The sequence below is a fragment of the Salvelinus sp. IW2-2015 genome, linkage group LG13 (assembly GCF_002910315.2).
Source record: "Salvelinus sp. IW2-2015 linkage group LG13, ASM291031v2, whole genome shotgun sequence".
NCBI lineage: Eukaryota > Metazoa > Chordata > Actinopteri > Salmoniformes > Salmonidae > Salvelinus > Salvelinus sp. IW2-2015.
In genome coordinates this window covers 19,181,265-19,207,540 of record NC_036853.1, presented here as the reverse complement: position 1 = coordinate 19,207,540, position 26,276 = coordinate 19,181,265, and the positions used below count along the sequence as shown (strand labels likewise).

The following is a 26,276-nucleotide window of genomic DNA, read 5'->3' as shown; positions in this document are numbered from 1 at the left end:
CAACTGTCGAACCCAAAATATAAGCTTGTTTTTCTGCAATGTTTGTCAACATTTGTAAATGTAAACAAACTGTATAGCCTCAACATGCTTAACTATAATGTTTATATATTGGACAGAGCTATGGATGCTAGGACTGACAAGGCATTTGAGTGGTTTCATTTCTCCAGCCTCATCCCTCAGATTCTTAGCAAAACAGAGGCGGGGAGCCTGCTTTGCTATTGTTTCAACTGTGGATTGGCCCTTTTAAAGCTAATCAAATAGGTTAAAGGTGAAATCAATCATTTGTTTGCATTATGTGGTAGCGGGATAATACATTTGAAGCTGAAAGAAAGACACACATATATAACTAACATTATTCCTTTTTCTGCAATCATTGTGCAGTGCACTCGTACAGAGCCTCCCCTTAGTCATACCGGGGCGATTCTGTTTACTGTAAATTAACCCACCTCTGGGGCTACCTTTTTAGTTCTTCATATGGCATGGAGGCTAACGTGCTGTGACTGGTGTGTGTCTGTGTCCCCAGGCTGCAGGAGAAGGTCCAGGAGACCATTGAGGCGCTGCGCCTGGCTGGGATCAAGGTGTGGGTGCTGACCGGGGACAAGCACGAGACGGCGGTCAGTGTCAGCCTGTCCTGCGGCCACTTCCACCGCACCATGAACATCCTGGAGCTGGTGCAGCAGAAGTCTGACAACGAGTGTGCCGAGCAGCTCCGACAACTSGCCAGGAGGTTAGTGACAGTGTCCTACATCTACCACCATGTCTCCCCATGCCATTCACGTCAGTCACTCACCATGTCTGTAGTCCATGTTGTGTCCTTCTGGGTTAACTAGTCTACAAGCCCTCATCAGCATGTTAATGTATTCAGGGTAATATACAGGTCTGGGTGCAATAAAGAACTATAGGAGGCAGAGTTTAACTTCATATTTATCATAATCAGTTATGAGTGTTAAGGACAGTGCTCCAATTAAGAGAATCACTGTGTAGCCTAGCCAAGAATTCTGAACTCCACGATCCCCGATGAAGTTGAGTGGTGAGGAGTGTAGTCTACGTCCGACTACATCGAGTCGGCATCAGTCGATACTTAAAAAAGAAAAGAAGGAATTCTTTCATGCGTAACTTGTACCTACGTTTGTCCTGTTTAGTTGCATTATTTACTTTGGGTGCTGCAATCCATAGTTTATTTATAAAGCTCATAGCCTCGGCACTCCACTCCATCGGGGATTGTGGAGTTGAGAATTCTGGGCTATGTATAGCTTAAACATGTCAGGATGTTGTCAGAGCAGCTCTGGGAACCTTCTGTTGTTTATCACCACTGATATATAGAGATGTCTTCTTGCCCACGGATGCAGTCCCTTTTCCAATGGTCCTTGGCTTATTAATGGTGAAGGAGTCTTGTTTATGGTCCCCTGGGGGGGATAGTGTCATTAYGCACGATGCATTGCAGATGACTCAGTCTGGAAACCAGGGAAACCACATTTTTTTGGTAGTCACGACGCATCCTATATACCACCCGCGTCGTGTGACAAAGTTTCGAAATGYTTATGAGAAATCAAGACAATTAAGGTTTTTATTATACTCCATTTAAAATAAGTGGATTTATGTTGGGAGATGATGCATAATCATTCTAGTGTGAGATGCACTGTAGACTTGTGTGTGTGGTTTTACTATCCTGGTGGTGACCAGAAGGATAATAAAACAAGGAAAATTCTGACAAGTGGGGACATGTCGCTGATCCCCACAAGGAAAAAAGCTTTTTTTATAGTCAGGGAAAATAGGATTTTGAATGAGAATCAATCAATTTTATTTTGTCCCCACAAGGATAGTAAAACAAAGGTGTGTGTGTGTGTGTGTGTGTGTGTGTGTGTGTGTGTCGAGGACCTCCACGTTAGTGCTGTATAGTTATACCTGCTCTTCTATGTGTCCCTTTCTCTGTCTGCTTGTGTGTGTCTGCCTGTGTGTAGGATAAGAGAGGACCATGTGGTCCAGCATGGCCTGGTGGTGGACGGGGCCAGCCTGTCTCTGGCACTGCGGGGGCACGAGAAGCTCTTCATGGAGGTGTGCAAGAACTGCTCTGCCGTGCTGTGCTGCCGCATGGCGCCTCTGCAGAAGGCCAAGGCAAGTCCCCTCACTGTCACTCCCAGCCTTTAGGGCTTTCCTTTATGAATGAATCAGTCAACAGCGCCAATCTCATATCTCTCATGCCCTCAAGTATTTAAAACAAATATATTGTTCATGTAAAGATAATTGGCTAAATAAATTAGCAATAATAGTATATTAGTATAAATCATTTTGTAGTAATACATAACACCTGCTAGTAGAATTAACGTGATTGAAGTAGATGATTTATGATTACAACAGTGGTCATTTACCGTATGTGTGCGCCTGGGTGAATCAGGTTTTTTGGAGCAACCTTTTGATGACATGATGCCGGTCCGTCTTTCCTAGACTCCCATTCACAAGGGGGCGATAGCAGAGTTTATTTAAAAAAAAAATTGTCTTCTCATTTGTGGTGAATAAAACTAAGAGTGGTCTTCCCTTGCTAGTAGTAGCTAGAGGGCATTAGCCTAGCTAAAAACACAGCAAAACAACTACCCTTTTTAGATTCAATGTGAAAAAATGAGATTTATAATTAAATAATGTGCCCTGGCAAATATTGTTATACTTGCCAGTGTAACCTACAACATTATCGGAATTTGATATGTTCCCATCAGCTAAAAATAGAATGTCATATATTACGGAGAAAAGGTACATGGCTACCAGCTGTTTTTATTGTTTCACTTCTCAACAAAATACCTTTTTGTTGGGGGGATACTAATATTTGGTTCATGGTTTAAAGTCCCAGGGCAGTCCAAAATGTGATTTGTCGACGTAGCAACATAGGCAGAACTATGTTCTTCAAGGAACCGCCCATTTTGTGACACAAAACGACATTCAAGTACGTTGCGCTGTGTTTCCGTAGTTTGCATAAGGTCTATAGACTCCTTTACAACTCACGTACAACAGTGCACTTACGTGACACTTACTGAAATTGTTTAGAAAAACTTCCTTAAGATGGCTAGCAATTTCAGTTTTGTCTTTTGGTTTCTCAGACTTTTAAAGTTGTGGTCATGGCTGGGGAGAGTAGAGTATCTGGCCAGTGTTGTGGTTTTATCTGAAGTAGCAGGTGTTACAGTAAAGGCTAATTGCCATGGACATGCTCCTGGTCTCATTTGGGCTGCTTAATGAGAATTCTGTGCTTGGCAGGTGGTGAGATTGCTGAAAACGTCTCCAGAGAAACCCATCACTTTAGCCATTGGGGATGGAGCCAATGATGTCAGCATGATTCAAGAGGCCCATGTTGGCATAGGTAAGTCCTCTACCCTAGAGGAAAAAGAAACGCACACCTATTTAGGCGAGGTGCTGGCTAGCGGAGTGGAAAACTTGAAAATAAAGGAGAGCCGCACACTCTCAGATGCAAAAATGTAATGTCCAACATTTCGACAGGCAAGCTGTCTTCATCAGGGTATAATCACAAACACTGCAGAGTGACTTGTTTATATAGTGTCAAAAGACACACAGGTGTCGGTAATCATGGCCTAATATCATTGATTAATTCTCAAATATTAAAATGACATACAAAGAACATACAAAAAACCAAATGGATAGCATACGATCATAGATTCAATTTAGACTACATAAGCCTACAAACAATTACAATGGCAAAGCCACAATAATCACAAGAATGGCTTCAGATCATTCAAAAATAGTTTGCCCTATAGCCAATTCTGTCGAATCAAAAGAATTTGCAAAAAWCAATCAGATTTCGACAGAAATATGGCTGAGACGCAAAGAAAATTCAAGGAGAGGAGGTACAAATATGATCAGATTAATATTTACATTGAGAAAATTCTAAACAAAACGAGACATGACCTTTTTCAAGGTCAGTCTCTCAAAAAGAAGCATTCTTGCGTTCTAACTACCCGCTATTCAAAGTGCTCTGAACAAATTAAGGGAATCGTTCACAAACATTGGCACATTCTAAGATCCGATGATAGTCTCGGTAATGTGTTTTCGGACCTTCCCTTGGTCGTATTCTCGCGGGGCAGAAATCTCAGACCAATTGGTACACTCTGATTTACCACCCCAAGATATCCCTGAACAACGTCTATTTGCGCCCCTACTGGATGGAAATTATAAGTGTAATGGCTGTGCTCAATGCAATGGCACTTATAAATGCAGATCCTTCAACACCCACAAACAGGGAAACAGATCCCAATAAAAGGTGTCATTACGTGCTCCACTAAGGCAGTTATTTATCTTACAACWTGTCCTTGTGGTAAAAATGATGTGGGTAAAACAAAGRGTGAATTAAAAGTACGTATCTCCGCATCGTAGCACCGTAGGTGCAAAAACTCGACTTGCCCAGTTGCGGCCCACTTTTTGGAAGCAAACCACTCGATTTCATCTCTGCGTTATATTGGCATTGAACATGTCACCCTCCCTAGGAGAGGGGGTGACCTCGATCATTTATTGTTAAAACAAGAGGCTGCCTGGATCTTTAATTTAAAGACCCTTGTTCCCTTCGGTCTCAACGTAGACTTTGATCTGAAGCCATTCTTGTGATTATTGTGACTTTGTAATTGTTTGTAGGCTTATGTAGTCTACATTGAATCTAAATTGTATGCTATCCATTTGTTTTTTTTGTATTTTCTTTGTCATTTTAGTATTTGAGAATTAACCAATAATATTAGGCCATACTTGGCCATGATTACCGACACCTGTGTGTCTTTTGACACTATATGAACGAGTCACCCTGCAGTGTTTGTGATTATACCCTGATGAAGACAGCTTGCCTGTCGAAACGTCGGACATTACATTTTTGCATCTGAGCMCTTAGAGTGTGCGGCTCTCCTTTATTTTCAAGTCCTCCACCCTATCAAATTACAATAACCCATTACTCAATAGTGCATTTTGCTTGTAGTTTCAGAACAAAGTGACTAGTAACAGACTTTAAAAACATTTCAGGTATCATGGGCAAGGAGGGAAGACAAGCAGTACGAAACAGTGACTATGCAATAGCAAGGTTTAGATTCCTTTCCAAGTTACTGCTCGTCCATGGCCACTTCTACTACATTAGAATTGCAACCCTTGTACAGTACTTTTTTTACAAGGTGAGTTCTATGTTCAAGGATGCGTTGCGGTGTCTTACACAATGATAATCAATACAGGAGCTAGATGTMKTTGTCTCGGGTCTAAATCCCTTTTTGTCTTCTTTTAGAATGTGTGCTTTATTACGCCCCAGTTTTTATACCAGTTCTTCTGTCTGTTTTCACAACAAGTAAGTGTCTTTCAATGTCTCATTAGTTCTATTTGTTCATTTTTTGTGGTCCCTTATTACTGTTGCTTTTTAAGTGTTGTGTCAGTGTAGTGTGTTCTGTGTGATAAACATCCCTGTTGTTCTGAAGGTACCACGTGTAGCTTTATCTCCATTGAGGGATCAACAACTCAAACTGTCCAGCTTTGGATCATCAACATACAGTATAAATTAGCCAAATGTCGTCCCTAGTTGATGCTGGATAAAGAACGGAAGTGATTTTTTTGGCAGGTGTATGTGCTGTGCTGTACATGGCCCGGGGTTATGTGGCAACCTTGTCCTAACTCGTTTTTGTGTCCCTGTTTCCCCAGACTCTGTATGACAGCGTTTACCTGACACTCTACAACATCTGTTTCACCTCCCTGCCCATACTGGTGTACAGCCTGTTTGAGCAACAGGTCCATCCACACATGCTGCAGAGTAAGCCAGTGCTCTACAGGTAGGACATGGTGTTCTATTTGACATATTTTTTTCCATACAGAATGAGGCTGTACCTCCGTTGGATGCAATTACATGAAAACACAACAAGCATTTGCTACGGACAGAACCATGTTGCTTTGTATCCTTTCACACCAACAGAGACATCAGCAAGAATTCCCTCCTCTCCTTCAAGACCTTTTTGTACTGGACACTGCTGGGCTTCTGCCATGCCTTTGTCTTCTTCTTTGGTTCCTACATCCTGATGGGGGAGGACACGTCTCTCATGGGGAATGGGCAGGTGAGGTGGGCTGGGCAGCATGTACTGTACTATCTGTTCTACCTCTGGTAGTGGTTCTGCCGGGGAAGGAAAGGGTAAGGAGATCCACACCCCCCACCTGGCTTGGCTCCAAGGGGAACTTGACTTTGAACCTGATTTTGAATGTTCTGTGTGGATCTCTGGGAATATTGATTGGGTKTTTTACCAAGGTGCACAGTAATATGAAATATTTCCTTTTCAGTTTAAGTTAGGCAGTGTGATGGCAGTAAATTCGAGACTGTTCTAGGAGGCTGTGCTGTTTTTTATTTTTCTATTTGGGCTGCAGCCCTCTCTCTCTCCTGTCTCTTCTGTTTGTGTCAGTCTTTCTACTAGATTGATGTTGTTGAAAAAGCACTTGCCATGTTGCTCTTTTTTGTTCATTTCTCTTCTTCACCTCCTCCCTCTTTTCATGCTCTGCATGTCATCAGATTTTGAGAGCTAACAGACAACTGGTAAGAGTTGACTGAATCAGTTGATGCATAGCCCTGTCATAGTTACCCCCCTAACATCTGTTGCTGTAATTGGTCCATTCTGTATGAACACCCTGCTTGGTTATGCTTTTGATGTGCCGTGTTTCTCAAGGGGTGAGTGATGACGAGTCAGTAACTTCCAGTGTCTTCACAAGTTTGTCAGCAATTTAGCTTAGAAGGCTTAGGCCTAGTCTTCTAGAAATATGTGACTACTAACACGTGACTCGATCTACATTACTATTAAAGCAGTTTTCCTATGATGGATGTTAAGCCATTGTATTGTCTCTTTGAAAATTCTTAAATGTTTTATTTAATTTTTCTTGTAGATGTTTGGAAACTGGACCTTTGGCACTTTGGTATTCACAGTAATGGTTATCACTGTTACATTGAAGGTAAATAATGTCAGTGGAGTTTTTGCAATTCTTCAATTCATAAATAATTCTTAAAGCAATCCCACATGAAATCTGTCACTTTTTGATATTGTTGTCAGTCACCTCACTCTCCTATGACCTTTCACATGCTTTTCTGACCAAACTATGTTTCTTTTTTTCACTCTGTCGACAGCTGGCCTTGGAGACCCACTTCTGGACGTGGATGAATCACTTTGTTACCTGGGGCTCCATCGCTTTCTACTTCATCTTCTCRCTGTTTTATGGGGGAATCATCTGGTGAGCTGAACTGCCATCTCTTTCCCACACAACCTGTGTATCTCTAATACACATGACATTTCATTATATAGTATGTGATAAGACCAACAAGTGTAATTGTACTGCATGTGGCATACAGTCTACTTAGAATTTCACCTCAGGGACTGTCTATCCCAGACAGTCAAACCTTGAAGTTCTATTCCAGGCTGTACTCAAAGGGTGTTCTACACACAGGGTTAGTTAAGCCTGAACAGATGTTGGCTGGCTAACAGTGTGATTCTCTGACCTTTGCCCCRCTCCAGGCCTTTCCTCCACACCCAGGACATGTACTTTGTCTTTGTCCAGCTGCTCTCCAGCGGCTCTGCCTGGTTCGCCATCATCATCATCCTCATCGCCTGCCTTTTCCCCGACATCATCAAGAAGGTGATCTATAGGCACCTCCAGCCCACCAGCACCCAGAAGTCTCAGGTAGGACACCCAGGGACAGGGGAGAGGAGGGGGAAGGGGTGGGTTGCGGTAATAAACTATACACTGACAGGAAACGCATGACACCAAAGCATGGCTTCTCACCTCACAGACAACACAAGAACAATTCACTGTGCAACTGACAAAGGCATGCTCCAAACAAAGCGGGTGCATCTCTGTTCCTGATCTTAATCTACTGTAGCGTGGGAGAGCTAGACAGTGGATGCCATATGGTAGCAGCATATTGCTGAACAAACTATTTTTTGAAAACAGCCTCTTGAACAGTTCCATTTTTGTGGTCACAACTTCCTCTTTGCTTAAAAGGTTGATATTGACACGCCCTCTTTTTGTTTGTTTACTTACACGTATTAAGCCTTTTTTTGCATCAAATAGTTGGCGAGTCAGCAATTCTAGCATCTGTGATGGAGAAAGTTAAGTATTAAAGTGCTGCTCAGTGGGTCTTAGAAGATAAAAGCTCTTTCTCAGGGTTGAGTCTCATTTCCTGTCTCTGTGATAGATGATTTTCTTCCTTTCTCAGGCTGGTGTGTGTCTGTATGAGTGTGTTATGATCAGCCTCTGTTTGTGTCTACTTTGTATGTCATCTTCCCTCCTAACTGACCTTCTCTGTGTTGCGCCCTTGCCTCCTTCCCTCTGCTCTGTAGATGTACTCCAATCGAGTCGTCATAGGTGATGACTTCATCGCACTGCAGCCTCTTTCCAGAGCCAAGAATCAGCTGGGCAAAATTAGGTAGAGTAGGAGGGGCCCTGCTACATTTTTATTATAAGAATTGATTTATTTATTTAACTAGGCAAGTCAGTTAAGAACAAATTCTTATTTACAATGATGGCCTACCCATGCAGACGACAAACTAACTAACCAAGCTTTCTAGGAAAAAGGGATAGGGGTAAAAAAGGGAAAGATAAGGCATTTTGTTATGCACCCCTGCATGTTGGCTCTAGGAAATCATCCATCAACTGCATGCCACTTTAGTTTAGCCTAGTGCACTATGCATTGGGCAGAGCAGCCTCTCACTGCAGCAGCCCTGATATAATGTTCCAGTCATAAKGGCATGTGGAGCACAGCTTGAGACTGTTTAATGTATGCTGCTAATACAGTAATTCTGAGGCCCAACATTATAGTGAGCAAAAGCTGGTGAATGCTATTTTCATAGTAGTTTATTCACTGTATCTCCGGATCATATTCTGGATAGCATGCTTTTAAACAATAGCATTATTTTCTTAAGATATGCACAATGAGGAGAGAAAATGACAACCACTCCATCCAAAAGCAAGTGATCAATTTCCTAATTGGATTGACATGTTTACAGAATAATTGCTAAGCCAAATTCTAAATTAATTCCTCAATCATCCAGTTAAAATTGATACATTTACATAATTGAGAGTACACTGAAATTACTAAACTGGCTCATTGGTTCTTTGGAACATCTTTGTGCCCAGTCTCCTAATTAAAATGTTAGTGTACACTAATTGTTTTGGACACAAATTGATTGGTGTGGCTATCCTCTACCTCCTATGGATGTGGGAGTGGTTTTTGTGCTCATTTGTCTTGTTTTCTTCCGTGCATGAGACTTAATGGGTTGTTTTGTGCTTCCAGATGGAAGAGGATAAGAGTTCAGTCAGCTCAGAATATGACTCTGCTGAAGGCAGGAGCCGAGGGGAGGACAATTGGCAACTGCTAGTTGCTTCTCCTCCCCCCGTCCAAGGCCCAGCCCTATGCTCCCCTAGGTAGTATTTGTATTTATTATGGATCCCCATTAGCTGCTGCCAAGGTAGTAAACCTACTGCTTCCCTGGCCCAGCCAGGCCAGGCCTCTGTGTGTGTGGATCCTCCCCTGTCTACCCATCCCCATATTGCTCTGTTTTCATTTTTTTGTATTTTACCCCCTTTTTCTTCCCAATTTTGATCTTGTCTCATCGCTGCAACTCCCTAACGGACTCGGGAGGCAAAGGTTGAGTCATGCATCCTCTGAAACATGACCCGCCAAACCGCACTTCTTAACACCCGCCCCCTGAAGCCAGCCGCACCAATGTGTCGGGAGGAAACACTGTTCAACATATGACCGAGGTCAGCCTGCAGGTGCCCGGCCTGCCACAGTCGCTATAGCGCGATGAGACAAGTAAAGTCCCCTGGCCAAACCCTTCCGTAACCCAGACGACGCTGGGCCAATTGTGTTCCGCCCTATGGGACTCCCGTTCACGGTCGGTTGTGATACAGCCCGGGATCAAACCCGGGTCTGTGGTAATGCAGTATGCAGCCCATTGCGCTGTTTTTTTTATCTGACATTGTACTGCTTGCATAAGTTACTTGATGTGGAATAGATTTCCATGTGGTCATGGCTCTATGTAATACTGCCCCCCTCCCCCAATGGGTGTCTGAGCTGTGTGCAAGTAGTTTAAACAGACAGCTTGCTGCATTCAACATACCTCTCACACATACAAGTAGTGATGAAGTCAATCTCTCCTCTACTTTGAGCCAGGAGATATTGACATGCATATTATTAATGTTAGCTCTCCGTTTACATTAAAGGGACACCGTGCTGCCCTGTTCTGGGCCACTGTAATTTTCCTAAGTCCTTCTTTGTGGCTCCTGACCACACGACTGGACAGTAGTCCAGGTACGACAAAACTAGGGCCTGTAGGACCTGCCTTGTTAAGAAAGCAGAGCAACACTTTATTATGGACAGACTTCTACCCATCATAGCTGCTTAGTCTCCTCAACTTGCTCCATTTCCACAGTATTCATTACCAGATTTAGTTGAGGTTTAGTGAATGATTTGTCCCAAATACAATGCTTTTAGTTTTTGAAAACAAAACCCAACCTTACTTAATCATGACTCGTGTCATTTTTCACCTGTCTGTCTATGTATGCCTTTAAACCAGCAAAAGTCATTATATCAAACAATGTTTTTTCTACAAATCTGGAAACACTGGNGTGGTGGACGGGGCCAGCCTGTCTCTGGCACTGCGGGGGCACGAGAAGCTCTTCATGGAGGTGTGCAAGAACTGCTCTGCCGTGCTGTGCTGCCGCATGGCGCCTCTGCAGAAGGCCAAGGCAAGTCCCCTCACTGTCACTCCCAGCCTTTAGGGCTTTCCTTTATGAATGAATCAGTCAACAGCGCCAATCTCATATCTCTCATGCCCTCAAGTATTTAAAACAAATATATTGTTCATGTAAAGATAATTGGCTAAATAAATTAGCAATAATAGTATATTAGTATAAATCATTTTGTAGTAATACATAACACCTGCTAGTAGAATTAACGTGATTGAAGTAGATGATTTATGATTACAACAGTGGTCATTTACCGTATGTGTGCGCCTGGGTGAATCAGGTTTTTTGGAGCAACCTTTTGATGACATGATGCCGGTCCGTCTTTCCTAGACTCCCATTCACAAGGGGGCGATAGCAGAGTTTATTTAAAAAAAAAATTGTCTTCTCATTTGTGGTGAATAAAACTAAGAGTGGTCTTCCCTTGCTAGTAGTAGCTAGAGGGCATTAGCCTAGCTAAAAACACAGCAAAACAACTACCCTTTTTAGATTCAATGTGAAAAAATGAGATTTATAATTAAATAATGTGCCCTGGCAAATATTGTTATACTTGCCAGTGTAACCTACAACATTATCGGAATTTGATATGTTCCCATCAGCTAAAAATAGAATGTCATATATTACGGAGAAAAGGTACATGGCTACCAGCTGTTTTTATTGTTTCACTTCTCAACAAAATACCTTTTTGTTGGGGGGATACTAATATTTGGTTCATGGTTTAAAGTCCCAGGGCAGTCCAAAATGTGATTTGTCGACGTAGCAACATAGGCAGAACTATGTTCTTCAAGGAACCGCCCATTTTGTGACACAAAACGACATTCAAGTACGTTGCGCTGTGTTTCCGTAGTTTGCATAAGGTCTATAGACTCCTTTACAACTCACGTACAACAGTGCACTTACGTGACACTTACTGAAATTGTTTAGAAAAACTTCCTTAAGATGGCTAGCAATTTCAGTTTTGTCTTTTGGTTTCTCAGACTTTTAAAGTTGTGGTCATGGCTGGGGAGAGTAGAGTATCTGGCCAGTGTTGTGGTTTTATCTGAAGTAGCAGGTGTTACAGTAAAGGCTAATTGCCATGGACATGCTCCTGGTCTCATTTGGGCTGCTTAATGAGAATTCTGTGCTTGGCAGGTGGTGAGATTGCTGAAAACGTCTCCAGAGAAACCCATCACTTTAGCCATTGGGGATGGAGCCAATGATGTCAGCATGATTCAAGAGGCCCATGTTGGCATAGGTAAGTCCTCTACCCTAGAGGAAAAAGAAACGCACACCTATTTAGGCGAGGTGCTGGCTAGCGGAGTGGAAAACTTGAAAATAAAGGAGAGCCGCACACTCTCAGATGCAAAAATGTAATGTCCAACATTTCGACAGGCAAGCTGTCTTCATCAGGGTATAATCACAAACACTGCAGAGTGACTTGTTTATATAGTGTCAAAAGACACACAGGTGTCGGTAATCATGGCCTAATATCATTGATTAATTCTCAAATATTAAAATGACATACAAAGAACATACAAAAAACCAAATGGATAGCATACGATCATAGATTCAATTTAGACTACATAAGCCTACAAACAATTACAATGGCAAAGCCACAATAATCACAAGAATGGCTTCAGATCATTCAAAAATAGTTTGCCCTATAGCCAATTCTGTCGAATCAAAAGAATTTGCAAAAAWCAATCAGATTTCGACAGAAATATGGCTGAGACGCAAAGAAAATTCAAGGAGAGGAGGTACAAATATGATCAGATTAATATTTACATTGAGAAAATTCTAAACAAAACGAGACATGACCTTTTTCAAGGTCAGTCTCTCAAAAAGAAGCATTCTTGCGTTCTAACTACCCGCTATTCAAAGTGCTCTGAACAAATTAAGGGAATCGTTCACAAACATTGGCACATTCTAAGATCCGATGATAGTCTCGGTAATGTGTTTTCGGACCTTCCCTTGGTCGTATTCTCGCGGGGCAGAAATCTCAGACCAATTGGTACACTCTGATTTACCACCCCAAGATATCCCTGAACAACGTCTATTTGCGCCCCTACTGGATGGAAATTATAAGTGTAATGGCTGTGCTCAATGCAATGGCACTTATAAATGCAGATCCTTCAACACCCACAAACAGGGAAACAGATCCCAATAAAAGGTGTCATTACGTGCTCCACTAAGGCAGTTATTTATCTTACAACWTGTCCTTGTGGTAAAAATGATGTGGGTAAAACAAAGRGTGAATTAAAAGTACGTATCTCCGCATCGTAGCACCGTAGGTGCAAAAACTCGACTTGCCCAGTTGCGGCCCACTTTTTGGAAGCAAACCACTCGATTTCATCTCTGCGTTATATTGGCATTGAACATGTCACCCTCCCTAGGAGAGGGGGTGACCTCGATCATTTATTGTTAAAACAAGAGGCTGCCTGGATCTTTAATTTAAAGACCCTTGTTCCCTTCGGTCTCAACGTAGACTTTGATCTGAAGCCATTCTTGTGATTATTGTGACTTTGTAATTGTTTGTAGGCTTATGTAGTCTACATTGAATCTAAATTGTATGCTATCCATTTGTTTTTTTTGTATTTTCTTTGTCATTTTAGTATTTGAGAATTAACCAATAATATTAGGCCATACTTGGCCATGATTACCGACACCTGTGTGTCTTTTGACACTATATGAACGAGTCACCCTGCAGTGTTTGTGATTATACCCTGATGAAGACAGCTTGCCTGTCGAAACGTCGGACATTACATTTTTGCATCTGAGCMCTTAGAGTGTGCGGCTCTCCTTTATTTTCAAGTCCTCCACCCTATCAAATTACAATAACCCATTACTCAATAGTGCATTTTGCTTGTAGTTTCAGAACAAAGTGACTAGTAACAGACTTTAAAAACATTTCAGGTATCATGGGCAAGGAGGGAAGACAAGCAGTACGAAACAGTGACTATGCAATAGCAAGGTTTAGATTCCTTTCCAAGTTACTGCTCGTCCATGGCCACTTCTACTACATTAGAATTGCAACCCTTGTACAGTACTTTTTTTACAAGGTGAGTTCTATGTTCAAGGATGCGTTGCGGTGTCTTACACAATGATAATCAATACAGGAGCTAGATGTMKTTGTCTCGGGTCTAAATCCCTTTTTGTCTTCTTTTAGAATGTGTGCTTTATTACGCCCCAGTTTTTATACCAGTTCTTCTGTCTGTTTTCACAACAAGTAAGTGTCTTTCAATGTCTCATTAGTTCTATTTGTTCATTTTTTGTGGTCCCTTATTACTGTTGCTTTTTAAGTGTTGTGTCAGTGTAGTGTGTTCTGTGTGATAAACATCCCTGTTGTTCTGAAGGTACCACGTGTAGCTTTATCTCCATTGAGGGATCAACAACTCAAACTGTCCAGCTTTGGATCATCAACATACAGTATAAATTAGCCAAATGTCGTCCCTAGTTGATGCTGGATAAAGAACGGAAGTGATTTTTTTGGCAGGTGTATGTGCTGTGCTGTACATGGCCCGGGGTTATGTGGCAACCTTGTCCTAACTCGTTTTTGTGTCCCTGTTTCCCCAGACTCTGTATGACAGCGTTTACCTGACACTCTACAACATCTGTTTCACCTCCCTGCCCATACTGGTGTACAGCCTGTTTGAGCAACAGGTCCATCCACACATGCTGCAGAGTAAGCCAGTGCTCTACAGGTAGGACATGGTGTTCTATTTGACATATTTTTTTCCATACAGAATGAGGCTGTACCTCCGTTGGATGCAATTACATGAAAACACAACAAGCATTTGCTACGGACAGAACCATGTTGCTTTGTATCCTTTCACACCAACAGAGACATCAGCAAGAATTCCCTCCTCTCCTTCAAGACCTTTTTGTACTGGACACTGCTGGGCTTCTGCCATGCCTTTGTCTTCTTCTTTGGTTCCTACATCCTGATGGGGGAGGACACGTCTCTCATGGGGAATGGGCAGGTGAGGTGGGCTGGGCAGCATGTACTGTACTATCTGTTCTACCTCTGGTAGTGGTTCTGCCGGGGAAGGAAAGGGTAAGGAGATCCACACCCCCCACCTGGCTTGGCTCCAAGGGGAACTTGACTTTGAACCTGATTTTGAATGTTCTGTGTGGATCTCTGGGAATATTGATTGGGTKTTTTACCAAGGTGCACAGTAATATGAAATATTTCCTTTTCAGTTTAAGTTAGGCAGTGTGATGGCAGTAAATTCGAGACTGTTCTAGGAGGCTGTGCTGTTTTTTATTTTTCTATTTGGGCTGCAGCCCTCTCTCTCTCCTGTCTCTTCTGTTTGTGTCAGTCTTTCTACTAGATTGATGTTGTTGAAAAAGCACTTGCCATGTTGCTCTTTTTTGTTCATTTCTCTTCTTCACCTCCTCCCTCTTTTCATGCTCTGCATGTCATCAGATTTTGAGAGCTAACAGACAACTGGTAAGAGTTGACTGAATCAGTTGATGCATAGCCCTGTCATAGTTACCCCCCTAACATCTGTTGCTGTAATTGGTCCATTCTGTATGAACACCCTGCTTGGTTATGCTTTTGATGTGCCGTGTTTCTCAAGGGGTGAGTGATGACGAGTCAGTAACTTCCAGTGTCTTCACAAGTTTGTCAGCAATTTAGCTTAGAAGGCTTAGGCCTAGTCTTCTAGAAATATGTGACTACTAACACGTGACTCGATCTACATTACTATTAAAGCAGTTTTCCTATGATGGATGTTAAGCCATTGTATTGTCTCTTTGAAAATTCTTAAATGTTTTATTTAATTTTTCTTGTAGATGTTTGGAAACTGGACCTTTGGCACTTTGGTATTCACAGTAATGGTTATCACTGTTACATTGAAGGTAAATAATGTCAGTGGAGTTTTTGCAATTCTTCAATTCATAAATAATTCTTAAAGCAATCCCACATGAAATCTGTCACTTTTTGATATTGTTGTCAGTCACCTCACTCTCCTATGACCTTTCACATGCTTTTCTGACCAAACTATGTTTCTTTTTTTCACTCTGTCGACAGCTGGCCTTGGAGACCCACTTCTGGACGTGGATGAATCACTTTGTTACCTGGGGCTCCATCGCTTTCTACTTCATCTTCTCRCTGTTTTATGGGGGAATCATCTGGTGAGCTGAACTGCCATCTCTTTCCCACACAACCTGTGTATCTCTAATACACATGACATTTCATTATATAGTATGTGATAAGACCAACAAGTGTAATTGTACTGCATGTGGCATACAGTCTACTTAGAATTTCACCTCAGGGACTGTCTATCCCAGACAGTCAAACCTTGAAGTTCTATTCCAGGCTGTACTCAAAGGGTGTTCTACACACAGGGTTAGTTAAGCCTGAACAGATGTTGGCTGGCTAACAGTGTGATTCTCTGACCTTTGCCCCRCTCCAGGCCTTTCCTCCACACCCAGGACATGTACTTTGTCTTTGTCCAGCTGCTCTCCAGCGGCTCTGCCTGGTTCGCCATCATCATCATCCTCATCGCCTGCCTTTTCCCCGACATCATCAAGAAGGTGATCTATAGGCACCTCCAGCCCACCAGCACCCAGAAGTCTCAGGTAGGACACCCAGGGACAGGGGAGAGGAGGGGGAAGGGGTGGGTTGCGGTAATAAACTATACACTGACAGGAAACGCATGACACCAAAGCATGGCTTCTCACCTCACAGACAACACAAGAACAATTCACTGTGCAACTGACAAAGGCATGCTCCAAACAAAGCGGGTGCATCTCTGTTCCTGATCTTAATCTACTGTAGCGTGGGAGAGCTAGACAGTGGATGCCATATGGTAGCAGCATATTGCTGAACAAACTATTTTTTGAAAACAGCCTCTTGAACAGTTCCATTTTTGTGGTCACAACTTCCTCTTTGCTTAAAAGGTTGATATTGACACGCCCTCTTTTTGTTTGTTTACTTACACGTATTAAGCCTTTTTTTGCATCAAATAGTTGGCGAGTCAGCAATTCTAGCATCTGTGATGGAGAAAGTTAAGTATTAAAGTGCTGCTCAGTGGGTCTTAGAAGATAAAAGCTCTTTCTCAGGGTTGAGTCTCATTTCCTGTCTCTGTGATAGATGATTTTCTTCCTTTCTCAGGCTGGTGTGTGTCTGTATGAGTGTGTTATGATCAGCCTCTGTTTGTGTCTACTTTGTATGTCATCTTCCCTCCTAACTGACCTTCTCTGTGTTGCGCCCTTGCCTCCTTCCCTCTGCTCTGTAGATGTACTCCAATCGAGTCGTCATAGGTGATGACTTCATCGCACTGCAGCCTCTTTCCAGAGCCAAGAATCAGCTGGGCAAAATTAGGTAGAGTAGGAGGGGCCCTGCTACATTTTTATTATAAGATTTTATTTATTTATTTAACTAAGTCAGTTAAGAACAAATTCTTATTTACAATGATGGCCTACCCATGCAGACGACAAACTAACTAACCAAGCTTTCTAGGAAAAAGGGATAGGGGTAAAAAAGGGAAAGATAAGGCATTTTGTTATGCACCCCTGCATGTTGGCTCTAGGAAATCATCCATCAACTGCATGCCACTTTAGTTTAGCCTAGTGCACTATGCATTGGGCAGAGCAGCCTCTCACTGCAGCAGCCCTGATATAATGTTCCAGTCATAAKGGCATGTGGAGCACAGCTTGAGACTGTTTAATGTATGCTGCTAATACAGTAATTCTGAGGCCCAACATTATAGTGAGCAAAAGCTGGTGAATGCTATTTTCATAGTAGTTTATTCACTGTATCTCCGGATCATATTCTGGATAGCATGCTTTTAAACAATAGCATTATTTTCTTAAGATATGCACAATGAGGAGAGAAAATGACAACCACTCCATCCAAAAGCAAGTGATCAATTTCCTAATTGGATTGACATGTTTACAGAATAATTGCTAAGCCAAATTCTAAATTAATTCCTCAATCATCCAGTTAAAATTGATACATTTACATAATTGAGAGTACACTGAAATTACTAAACTGGCTCATTGGTTCTTTGGAACATCTTTGTGCCCAGTCTCCTAATTAAAATGTTAGTGTACACTAATTGTTTTGGACACAAATTGATTGGTGTGGCTATCCTCTACCTCCTATGGATGTGGGAGTGGTTTTTGTGCTCATTTGTCTTGTTTTCTTCCGTGCATGAGACTTAATGGGTTGTTTTGTGCTTCCAGATGGAAGAGGATAAGAGTTCAGTCAGCTCAGAATATGACTCTGCTGAAGGCAGGAGCCGAGGGGAGGACAATTGGCAACTGCTAGTTGCTTCTCCTCCCCCCGTCCAAGGCCCAGCCCTATGCTCCCCTAGGTAGTATTTGTATTTATTATGGATCCCCATTAGCTGCTGCCAAGGTAGTAAACCTACTGCTTCCCTGGCCCAGCCAGGCCAGGCCTCTGTGTGTGTGGATCCTCCCCTGTCTACCCATCCCCATATTGCTCTGTTTTCATTTTTTTGTATTTTACCCCCTTTTTCTTCCCAATTTTGATCTTGTCTCATCGCTGCAACTCCCTAACGGACTCGGGAGGCAAAGGTTGAGTCATGCATCCTCTGAAACATGACCCGCCAAACCGCACTTCTTAACACCCGCCCCCTGAAGCCAGCCGCACCAATGTGTCGGGAGGAAACACTGTTCAACATATGACCGAGGTCAGCCTGCAGGTGCCCGGCCTGCCACAGTCGCTATAGCGCGATGAGACAAGTAAAGTCCCCTGGCCAAACCCTTCCGTAACCCAGACGACGCTGGGCCAATTGTGTTCCGCCCTATGGGACTCCCGTTCACGGTCGGTTGTGATACAGCCCGGGATCAAACCCGGGTCTGTGGTAATGCAGTATGCAGCCCATTGCGCTGTTTTTTTTATCTGACATTGTACTGCTTGCATAAGTTACTTGATGTGGAATAGATTTCCATGTGGTCATGGCTCTATGTAATACTGCCCCCCTCCCCCAATGGGTGTCTGAGCTGTGTGCAAGTAGTTTAAACAGACAGCTTGCTGCATTCAACATACCTCTCACACATACAAGTAGTGATGAAGTCAATCTCTCCTCTACTTTGAGCCAGGAGATATTGACATGCATATTATTAATGTTAGCTCTCCGTTTACATTAAAGGGACACCGTGCTGCCCTGTTCTGGGCCACTGTAATTTTCCTAAGTCCTTCTTTGTGGCTCCTGACCACACGACTGGACAGTAGTCCAGGTACGACAAAACTAGGGCCTGTAGGACCTGCCTTGTTAAGAAAGCAGAGCAACACTTTATTATGGACAGACTTCTACCCATCATAGCTGCTTAGTCTCCTCAACTTGCTCCATTTCCACAGTATTCATTACCAGATTTAGTTGAGGTTTAGTGAATGATTTGTCCCAAATACAATGCTTTTAGTTTTTGAAAACAAAACCCAACCTTACTTAATCATGACTCGTGTCATTTTTCACCTGTCTGTCTATGTATGCCTTTAAACCAGCAAAAGTCATTATATCAAACAATGTTTTTTCTACAAATCTGGAAAKACTGGACGGTTACTTGTCAATCATCATCACCACCTCCAACCATGTTAGTGGTCCCCTAACTACAGGTCAAGGTGGAAACATGAAGGATGTTTGTGTAACCCTGTCTCCCGCGTGGCGCAGTGGTCTAGGGCACTGCATCGCAGTGCTAGCTGCGCCACCAGAGTCTCTGGGTTCGCGCCCAGGCTGGGCTGGGTTCGCGCCCAGGCTCTGTCGCAGCCGGCCGCAACCGGGAGGTCCGTGGGGCGACGCACAATTGGCATAGCGTCGTCCGGGTTAGGGAGGGTTTGGCCGGTAGGGATATCCTTGTCTCAGTATGTAAAATGTAAAAAAAATTATGCACTCTACTGTAAGTCGCTCTGGATAAGAGCGTCTGCTAAATGACTAAAATGTAAATGTAAATGTAATCAGTCCTGTTGAGAAGAATATACATATCTCCTGAAAACCGGCTTGCCTTTGCACATCAGATTCTCATACAGTAGCATTTGGAGGACAGTGTTTAATGTAGGATACTGTAGAATGATACATCCATGGCAGTGTAGCCTAATACCTATTTTGTTCTCACTCTTCTTACCACTGTTTCTGCTGCTGTTGCAAATATGCAGTAGTTTCTGAGTGGTAGGGAGAGGAGGGAATTGAGCGTTGTAACCCCAAACCAGTGTCGATAGTCTTGGGATGTGTTCAGGACTGCCTTTTTAGCAGTGCTCAAGCACTCACTGCGCCAGTGCTTACTCGGGGAAAATCAAGAATTGCCTAGGAATCGACTTTCCTCCACTTAATGCTATGCATTTTATATTCACAAAATTCTCTGCCTTCGCCATTCATTTGCAGCCGTAGATTGTCTTTGATTGCGAGTGAATCACCGTTATTTATCATTTTTATGTGGAGCTGAGCTGACAGATTAATGTGAGAATAGGATTTTAAGCACACGTCAGACTGGCATGGCAACTGCCTGTAACTCCTGTGTGATTTGATTAGTGCCTTCAAGGCTTGGCCAGGCCAGGGACAAGGACAGCCTGGCCTTGGAAAATACTGCATTGTTTAACTTTTTTTAAATGTATAGATTTGAGTTTTTTTCATTTGATTGATTTTCACCTCCAGCTTGGCCATGTACATTTGTGTCCGACACCTTGTGCATCATCACCCACCTCTTATTGTTTTGAAGAGCTCCAAATCCCCTCCCGGCTCCCTGGACAGTCATTGGGCTGTTTTATGGATATTGGCGTGACCTGTGTTCTGATTCTAATATTCTMTTGTGCTCTGCCCACCCCTCTGTCTCCCCTTCCTCGCCATTCCTGTTTCTCTCTCTCTRTGCAGCTTATTGAGACTAACTACCAGGGCATCGGCTGCGTGGACTCCATGTGTTGCTACTCAGAGGGGGAGAACGGGTGCGCCCGGCTGGGCCGGATGGTGGCGCAAGTGATGGGCTGCTGCAACCCTGCCTACGCCAACAGGTGTGAACCCACCCTCTGTAGCCTCTGTTGCTGCAGGCGCATCTCCTACAAGCTGGAGCAGGATGAGCCCACTGCTCCCCAGGAGTAGTGAAGGCCTAGCCTAGTAGAGAGAGAGGTAGACTAGACTAAGGTCTTACTGGTAGGACAGGCACCCCAGTGACAGAGAAAGGTTTGTAGGGAGGGAGACTAGTATCTGGATCCTGGATCTTAAATGTTCTTTAATACATGTTTATCTCGTATACTATGATCGACTTCATGGAGTCCTTCTAGTCTATTTGTCTTCTATATTCAGTGGGACAACATGTTCACCAATGTAGCCATGTGTCTATGTAATCTCTCCTTCTAAGTCTGTACTCGTATGCAAGTCTTCTTTCACTCGGGGCTTTCTGTCACCTGTCTGAAGTTTTGTGCTTTTAACTTTTCCAAAGCCTGCCGAGTCAGTGTGTTTGTCCTTCACAGTGTYGGCAAAGCCCAGGTTCAGAGTCTAAGTCTCTATTGATCTATGACAATGTGTTTATGCTGCTAAATCTATTCAAGAGAATGCTAACGGAGGTAACGCTAGATTTATTTGACCATTGTTAGATGTAGCATTCTCGTTCTGCTTTTTACTTGTACAGTCATGACCAAAAGTTTTGAGAATGACACAAATATTAATTTCCACGTTTGCTGCTTCAGTGTCTTTAGATATTTTTGTCAGATGTTACTATGGAATACTGAAGTATAATTACAAGCATTTCATAAGTGTCAAAGGCTTTTATTGACAATTACATGAAGTTGATGCAAAGAGTCAATATTTGCAGTGTTGACCCTTCTTTTTCAAGACCTCTGCAATCCACCCTGGCATGCTGTCAATTAACTTCTGGGCCACATCCTGACTGATGGCAGCCCATTCTTGCATAATCAATGCTTGGAGTTTGTCAGAATTTGTGTGTTTTTGTTTGTCCACCCGCCTCGAGGATTGACCACAAGTTCTCAATGGGATTAAAGGTCTGGGGAGTTTCCTGGCCATGGACCCAAAATAGATGTTTTGTTCCCCGAGCCACTTAGTTATCACTTTTGCTTCATGGCAAGGTGCTCTATCATGCTGGAAAAGGCATTGTTTGTCACCAAACTGTTCCTGGATGGTTGGGASAAGTTGCTCTCGGAGGATGTGTTGGTACCATTCTTTATTCATGGCTGTGTTCTTAGGCAAAATTGTGAGGGGCCCACTCCTTTGGCTGAGAAGCAACCCCACACATGAACGGTCTTAGGATGCTTTACTGTTGGCATGACACAGGACTGATGGTAGCGCTCACCTTGTCTTCTCCGGACAATGTTTTTTCCGGCTGCCCCAAACAATCGGAAAGGGGATTCATCAGAGAAAACGACTTTACCTCAGTCCTCAGCAGTCCAATCCCTGTACCTTTTGCAGAATATCAGTCTGTCTCTGATGTTTTTCCTGGAGAGAAGTGGCTTCTTTGCTGCCCTTCTTGACACCAGGCCATCCTCCAAAAGTCTTCGCCTCACTGTGCGTGCAGATGCACTGTACTGGTGGTGCCCCGATCCCGCAGCTGAATCAACTTTAGGAGACGGTCCTGGCGCTTGCTGGACTTTCTTGGGCGCCCTGAAGCCTTCTTCACAACAATTGAACCGCTCTCCTTGAAGTTCTTGATGATCTGATAAATGCAATCTTACTTGCAGCAATATCCTTGCAATATCCAGCAATATCCTTGCCTGTGAAGCCCTTTTTTGTCCAAAGCAATGATGACGGCACGTGTTTCCTTGCAGGTAAACATGGATGACCGAGGAAGAACAATGATTCCAAGCACCACCCTCCTTTTGAAGCTTCCAGTCTGTTATTCGAACTCAATCAGCATGACCGAGTGATCTCCAGCCTTGTCCTCATCAACACTCACACCTTTTTTTTCCTCCCCAATTTTGTGGTTTCCAATTGGTAGTAGTTAGTCGTCTCATCGCTGCAACTCCCGTACGGACTCAGGAGAGGCGAAGGTCGAGAGCCATGCGTCCTCTGAAACACAACCCAAACTAGCCGCACTGCTTCTTGACACAATGCACATCCAACCTGGAAGCCAGCCGCACCAATGTGTCAGAGGAAACACTGTACACCTGGCGACCTGGTCAGCGTGCARTGCGCCCAGCCCACCACAGGAGTCGCTAGTGCGCGATGAGACCAGGATATCCCTGCCGGCCAAACCCTCCCTAACCCAGACGACGCTGGGCCAATTGTGCYTCACCCCATGGGCCTCCCGGTCACTCACACCTGTGTTAATGAGAGAATCACTGACATGATGTCAGCTGATCCTTTTGTGGCAGGGCTGAAATGCAATGGAAATGTTTTTGGGGGATTCAGTTCATTTGCATGGCAAAGAGGGACTTTGCAATTAATTGCATTTCATCTGATCACTCTTCATAACATTCTGGAGTATATGCAAATTGCCATCATACAAACTGAGGCAGCAGACTTTGAAAATGAATGTCATTCTCAACTTTTGGCCACGACTGTACTCTTGGTCTCTGACTTGTTTGTTATACTGTATTTTTGTATCTATGGACAATGACAGCATGATGCCAGTGTAATGCTTTCTCAGCCCACACATCTACTTCACACCCTCACTCTCAACACTGAGGTGAGATGAGCACTCAAAGAAAATAGTCAGTGAGACTTGTTCCGGCCTTAATGCTAGGATACTGCCAGTACACAGGGGGAGAGAGACCCCACCATCGCTGACTGGCAGCATGGCAGTACATATGCCCTACTTTACCGTACCCTGTACTGTTACTGAATGATGCTTGTGTTTTGACATGCTGCAGTGTTTGGTGTCGGTGTGCCTCAGCTGAAACATGGGGACCACACTCCCTGACAGATGTACTAGAAAACCGTAGTCTCAACATGAGAATAGGAGTCTTTTTGCTATTTATTTGATAAAGTAAAGTATTTGAAGCCTTAGGTGCTTTTGAGAAGAGAACTGTCTTGTTGCATGGGGCTGCCTTTGGTATTATGTATGCGGAGTAACCAGACGTTATGTGTTCATGTGTGTCCTGATCTTTTCTATAACGTTACTCCTCCTGCTTAGCTGCACTTTGTCTTAACCTCTCTGTCTAAAATCTAGATCATATTCAACTTCCCCCATCTACGTTATTCATAAGCAGCTGTTATATCACCTTGACGTCACTATTCAATCTAATATTCTGCTACTTGCCTGGTTTTCTGTTCTGATAGATCGCCATAGACAATGGACTAATAGCTTGATATCAAGTGGGAGTACCACTAGACTAGACAATTCACACCAACATACACATTTATCGAGAAATACAGCACCATGTACATACAAGATCTTAAAACGGTTGTCTTTGTCTTATAATCCATATAGCACGTATAGGGTATTGCTACTTGTGATGCAAAGATGATAAAATGGGTATAGTGATGAACAAGATGATTTATATTATATTCTACAGGAGTCTGAATATGGTTGAGATGTAGCAAGTCCCTACTATGCCCCCTGGTGGCAATGTTAATTTATACAGGCTATAGATAGGGAGGGGCCTTGTGCCTTTCCTGAAGGAGAGTTGAGAGCCTTCTTTAAGGGCTCTTTGATATTAGATATGTATTTTACTATAAATATGCACATATTTAAGATGTCTTTGATATATTGATTATATGATATTTTCCTATTAGCAGTAGGTAGTCAGTGTAAATTGTTCACATATATACTTGTATAGCCAAGGTCTGAGCATCATATCATTCAAAGAAACAGTATTTAGTATACCTGGTTATGCATATAGTGACATTACTGAGAGAAGGAAGTTGACTGTGTGTGTCATCCATGTTAAATCATCCTGTACTAACCCTCACTGTACTCACCCTATTCTCTCTCCTCCTTTTGAGTTTAACTCTGTTTGCTTGTGCTGCTACCCCTGTAGGTTGAAGTGTAGGGCAGGAAACGAGTCTGGTGACAGGGCAGGAAGCCAGTAGAAGATGAGCAGAATGACAGGGTTTCAATTCCAAGGCAGGGCCTCCTCATATCAATACAGATAAGGTCTTCAACTACTCCTGTACCATCACCCTACTGTACCATGCCATGGCAAGATGGATGTCACATCCAACAGTAAATAAAAGGGTATTTTAGGCAGGTCCGAGATGGATTGAAGCACTCGAGACAGGTTTTCAGCCTAGTTCTCCTCCCACACCCCTCACTCCTGTCGTTGATGCTTTTAGATCATGGAGCGACTCGGACCCCTTCTATTCCAACGATCGGAGCATCTTGACGCTCGCACCCATGGAGGCCGCTCATTGCTAAGGTAGCAGAGAGCAGTAGTGCCACCCTGTCACACGGAGAGGAACTACTCACCACAGCCCAGGGCTGACCAGCAATGACATGAGGCTTTGCACCACCACTTTGAGAGAGATGCTACATGGGCCTCTGTTCTCTTCCTGTAAATAATAAAAGGGAATAAGATGCTACCAAAGATAAAATAATTGTCAGACTTGAGTGAAAAAAAAGAACATGGTCTACTTTACGCCTGTAGGTTAGTGTTGCTGCTGCTTCACCTGACTGTGGAAGGTCTGCCATCTTTCCTGAGGAAATTAGGTGGGCCTCGTGATAGCCATATCCTCCATTTTTACAACCTGATTTTTCAAGGTTTGAACATGTGAAAYCAGTTGGATCAGGTCTCGAGTCTGCTTTTTTTGGAAACTGTCCCTAAAATATGCCTTTTCTGCACAGATTGTTAGTAGTACGTTTGTTCAGAAATGTCAAGAGAATGTCCATATAATAGCTCCCAATGAGATATTAAATAGCTGTCAATGTATAATATGGCTTGCACATATTAGTTTGTTTAAAATCCCAAATATTGTTTTTATTTTCCATTCATTGCTAATTACCATTGAAATCATGTTTGTGTGTGTCTTTCCCCCTATGCTATTAACCACTTAATGTTTGTTTGCGTATTTATTTCCATCACCTGACTCAACTATCTTTTGGGGCCTTTGGCCCACAATAACGGAAATGCCAGAGTCGAGTCTAGAGGGTCATTGAGACAACCGTTTTAAACTTGCTATCAATGACCATGACTTATGCACACAGATTTATTCGATTATGGCCAAGTTCATATAAAATCGTGGGAATTATTTGGTTGCCTCATCAGCTTGAAGTGGGAGACACTGAAATGCCCATCAAGTAGTCAGTGGAGCTTTTTTTCTTTGCACAGCACGATTTATCAAGGTCAGCATTGGTCACTGGCGAAGTATACTTATTGTACTAGTATGCTACGGTTGTCATTTGTCAGTTTTATATATGCAGCTTTAAGTTCAGATTGTCAAATTTGGCCTCGAGCCAGTATTCACCAAGAGGTGTTTGAATATMGAAGTCTCCATTTTCATTGGCAATAAGGATGCATCTGCACTGGACAATGAAGTCAGGAACATGAACAGCATCTCTTGATCATGTTCATTTAAAAAAGTTATGTTACTCACCTGTCAGTGAAACGGTTTCATTGCTGATGTTTAAAGCAAATTCTGTTTACGGAATAAATGTTTTTAAAAAGCATGTAACCTTTGTCCTTTCCAGCAGACCGTGTATGCAAC

The 26,276-nt window shown here is 43.0% G+C and overlaps 1 protein-coding gene across 3 annotated transcripts in view; it reads left to right on the top strand.

The window, feature by feature from the left end:
- Positions 1-26,238, top strand: part of LOC111972240 (phospholipid-transporting ATPase IF) — a 67,536-nt gene extending 41,298 nt beyond the window's left edge. Inside the window, exons 19-30 of one of the 3 annotated variants that reach the window (XM_023999181.1) lie at positions 524-727; positions 1,962-2,115; positions 3,244-3,346; positions 5,005-5,150; positions 5,258-5,317; positions 5,665-5,792; positions 5,933-6,071; positions 6,886-6,951; positions 7,124-7,227; positions 7,509-7,674; positions 20,556-20,692; positions 24,909-26,238. In XM_023999181.1, coding sequence (XP_023854949.1) covers positions 524-727; positions 1,962-2,115; positions 3,244-3,346; positions 5,005-5,150; positions 5,258-5,317; positions 5,665-5,792; positions 5,933-6,071; positions 6,886-6,951; positions 7,124-7,227; positions 7,509-7,674; positions 20,556-20,692; positions 24,909-24,990 — 1,489 coding nt within the window. In that variant the 3' untranslated portion in view covers positions 24,991-26,238. Of the gene's footprint in view, positions 1-523; positions 728-1,961; positions 2,116-3,243; positions 3,347-5,004; positions 5,151-5,257; positions 5,318-5,664; positions 5,793-5,932; positions 6,072-6,885; positions 6,952-7,123; positions 7,228-7,508; positions 7,675-8,333; positions 8,420-9,286; positions 10,594-20,555; positions 20,693-24,908 lie in introns of those variants that run through there. The other 2 variants (XM_023999179.2, XM_023999180.2) reach the window with 2 other exon arrangements.
- Positions 26,239-26,276: the final 38 nt, after the last annotated feature.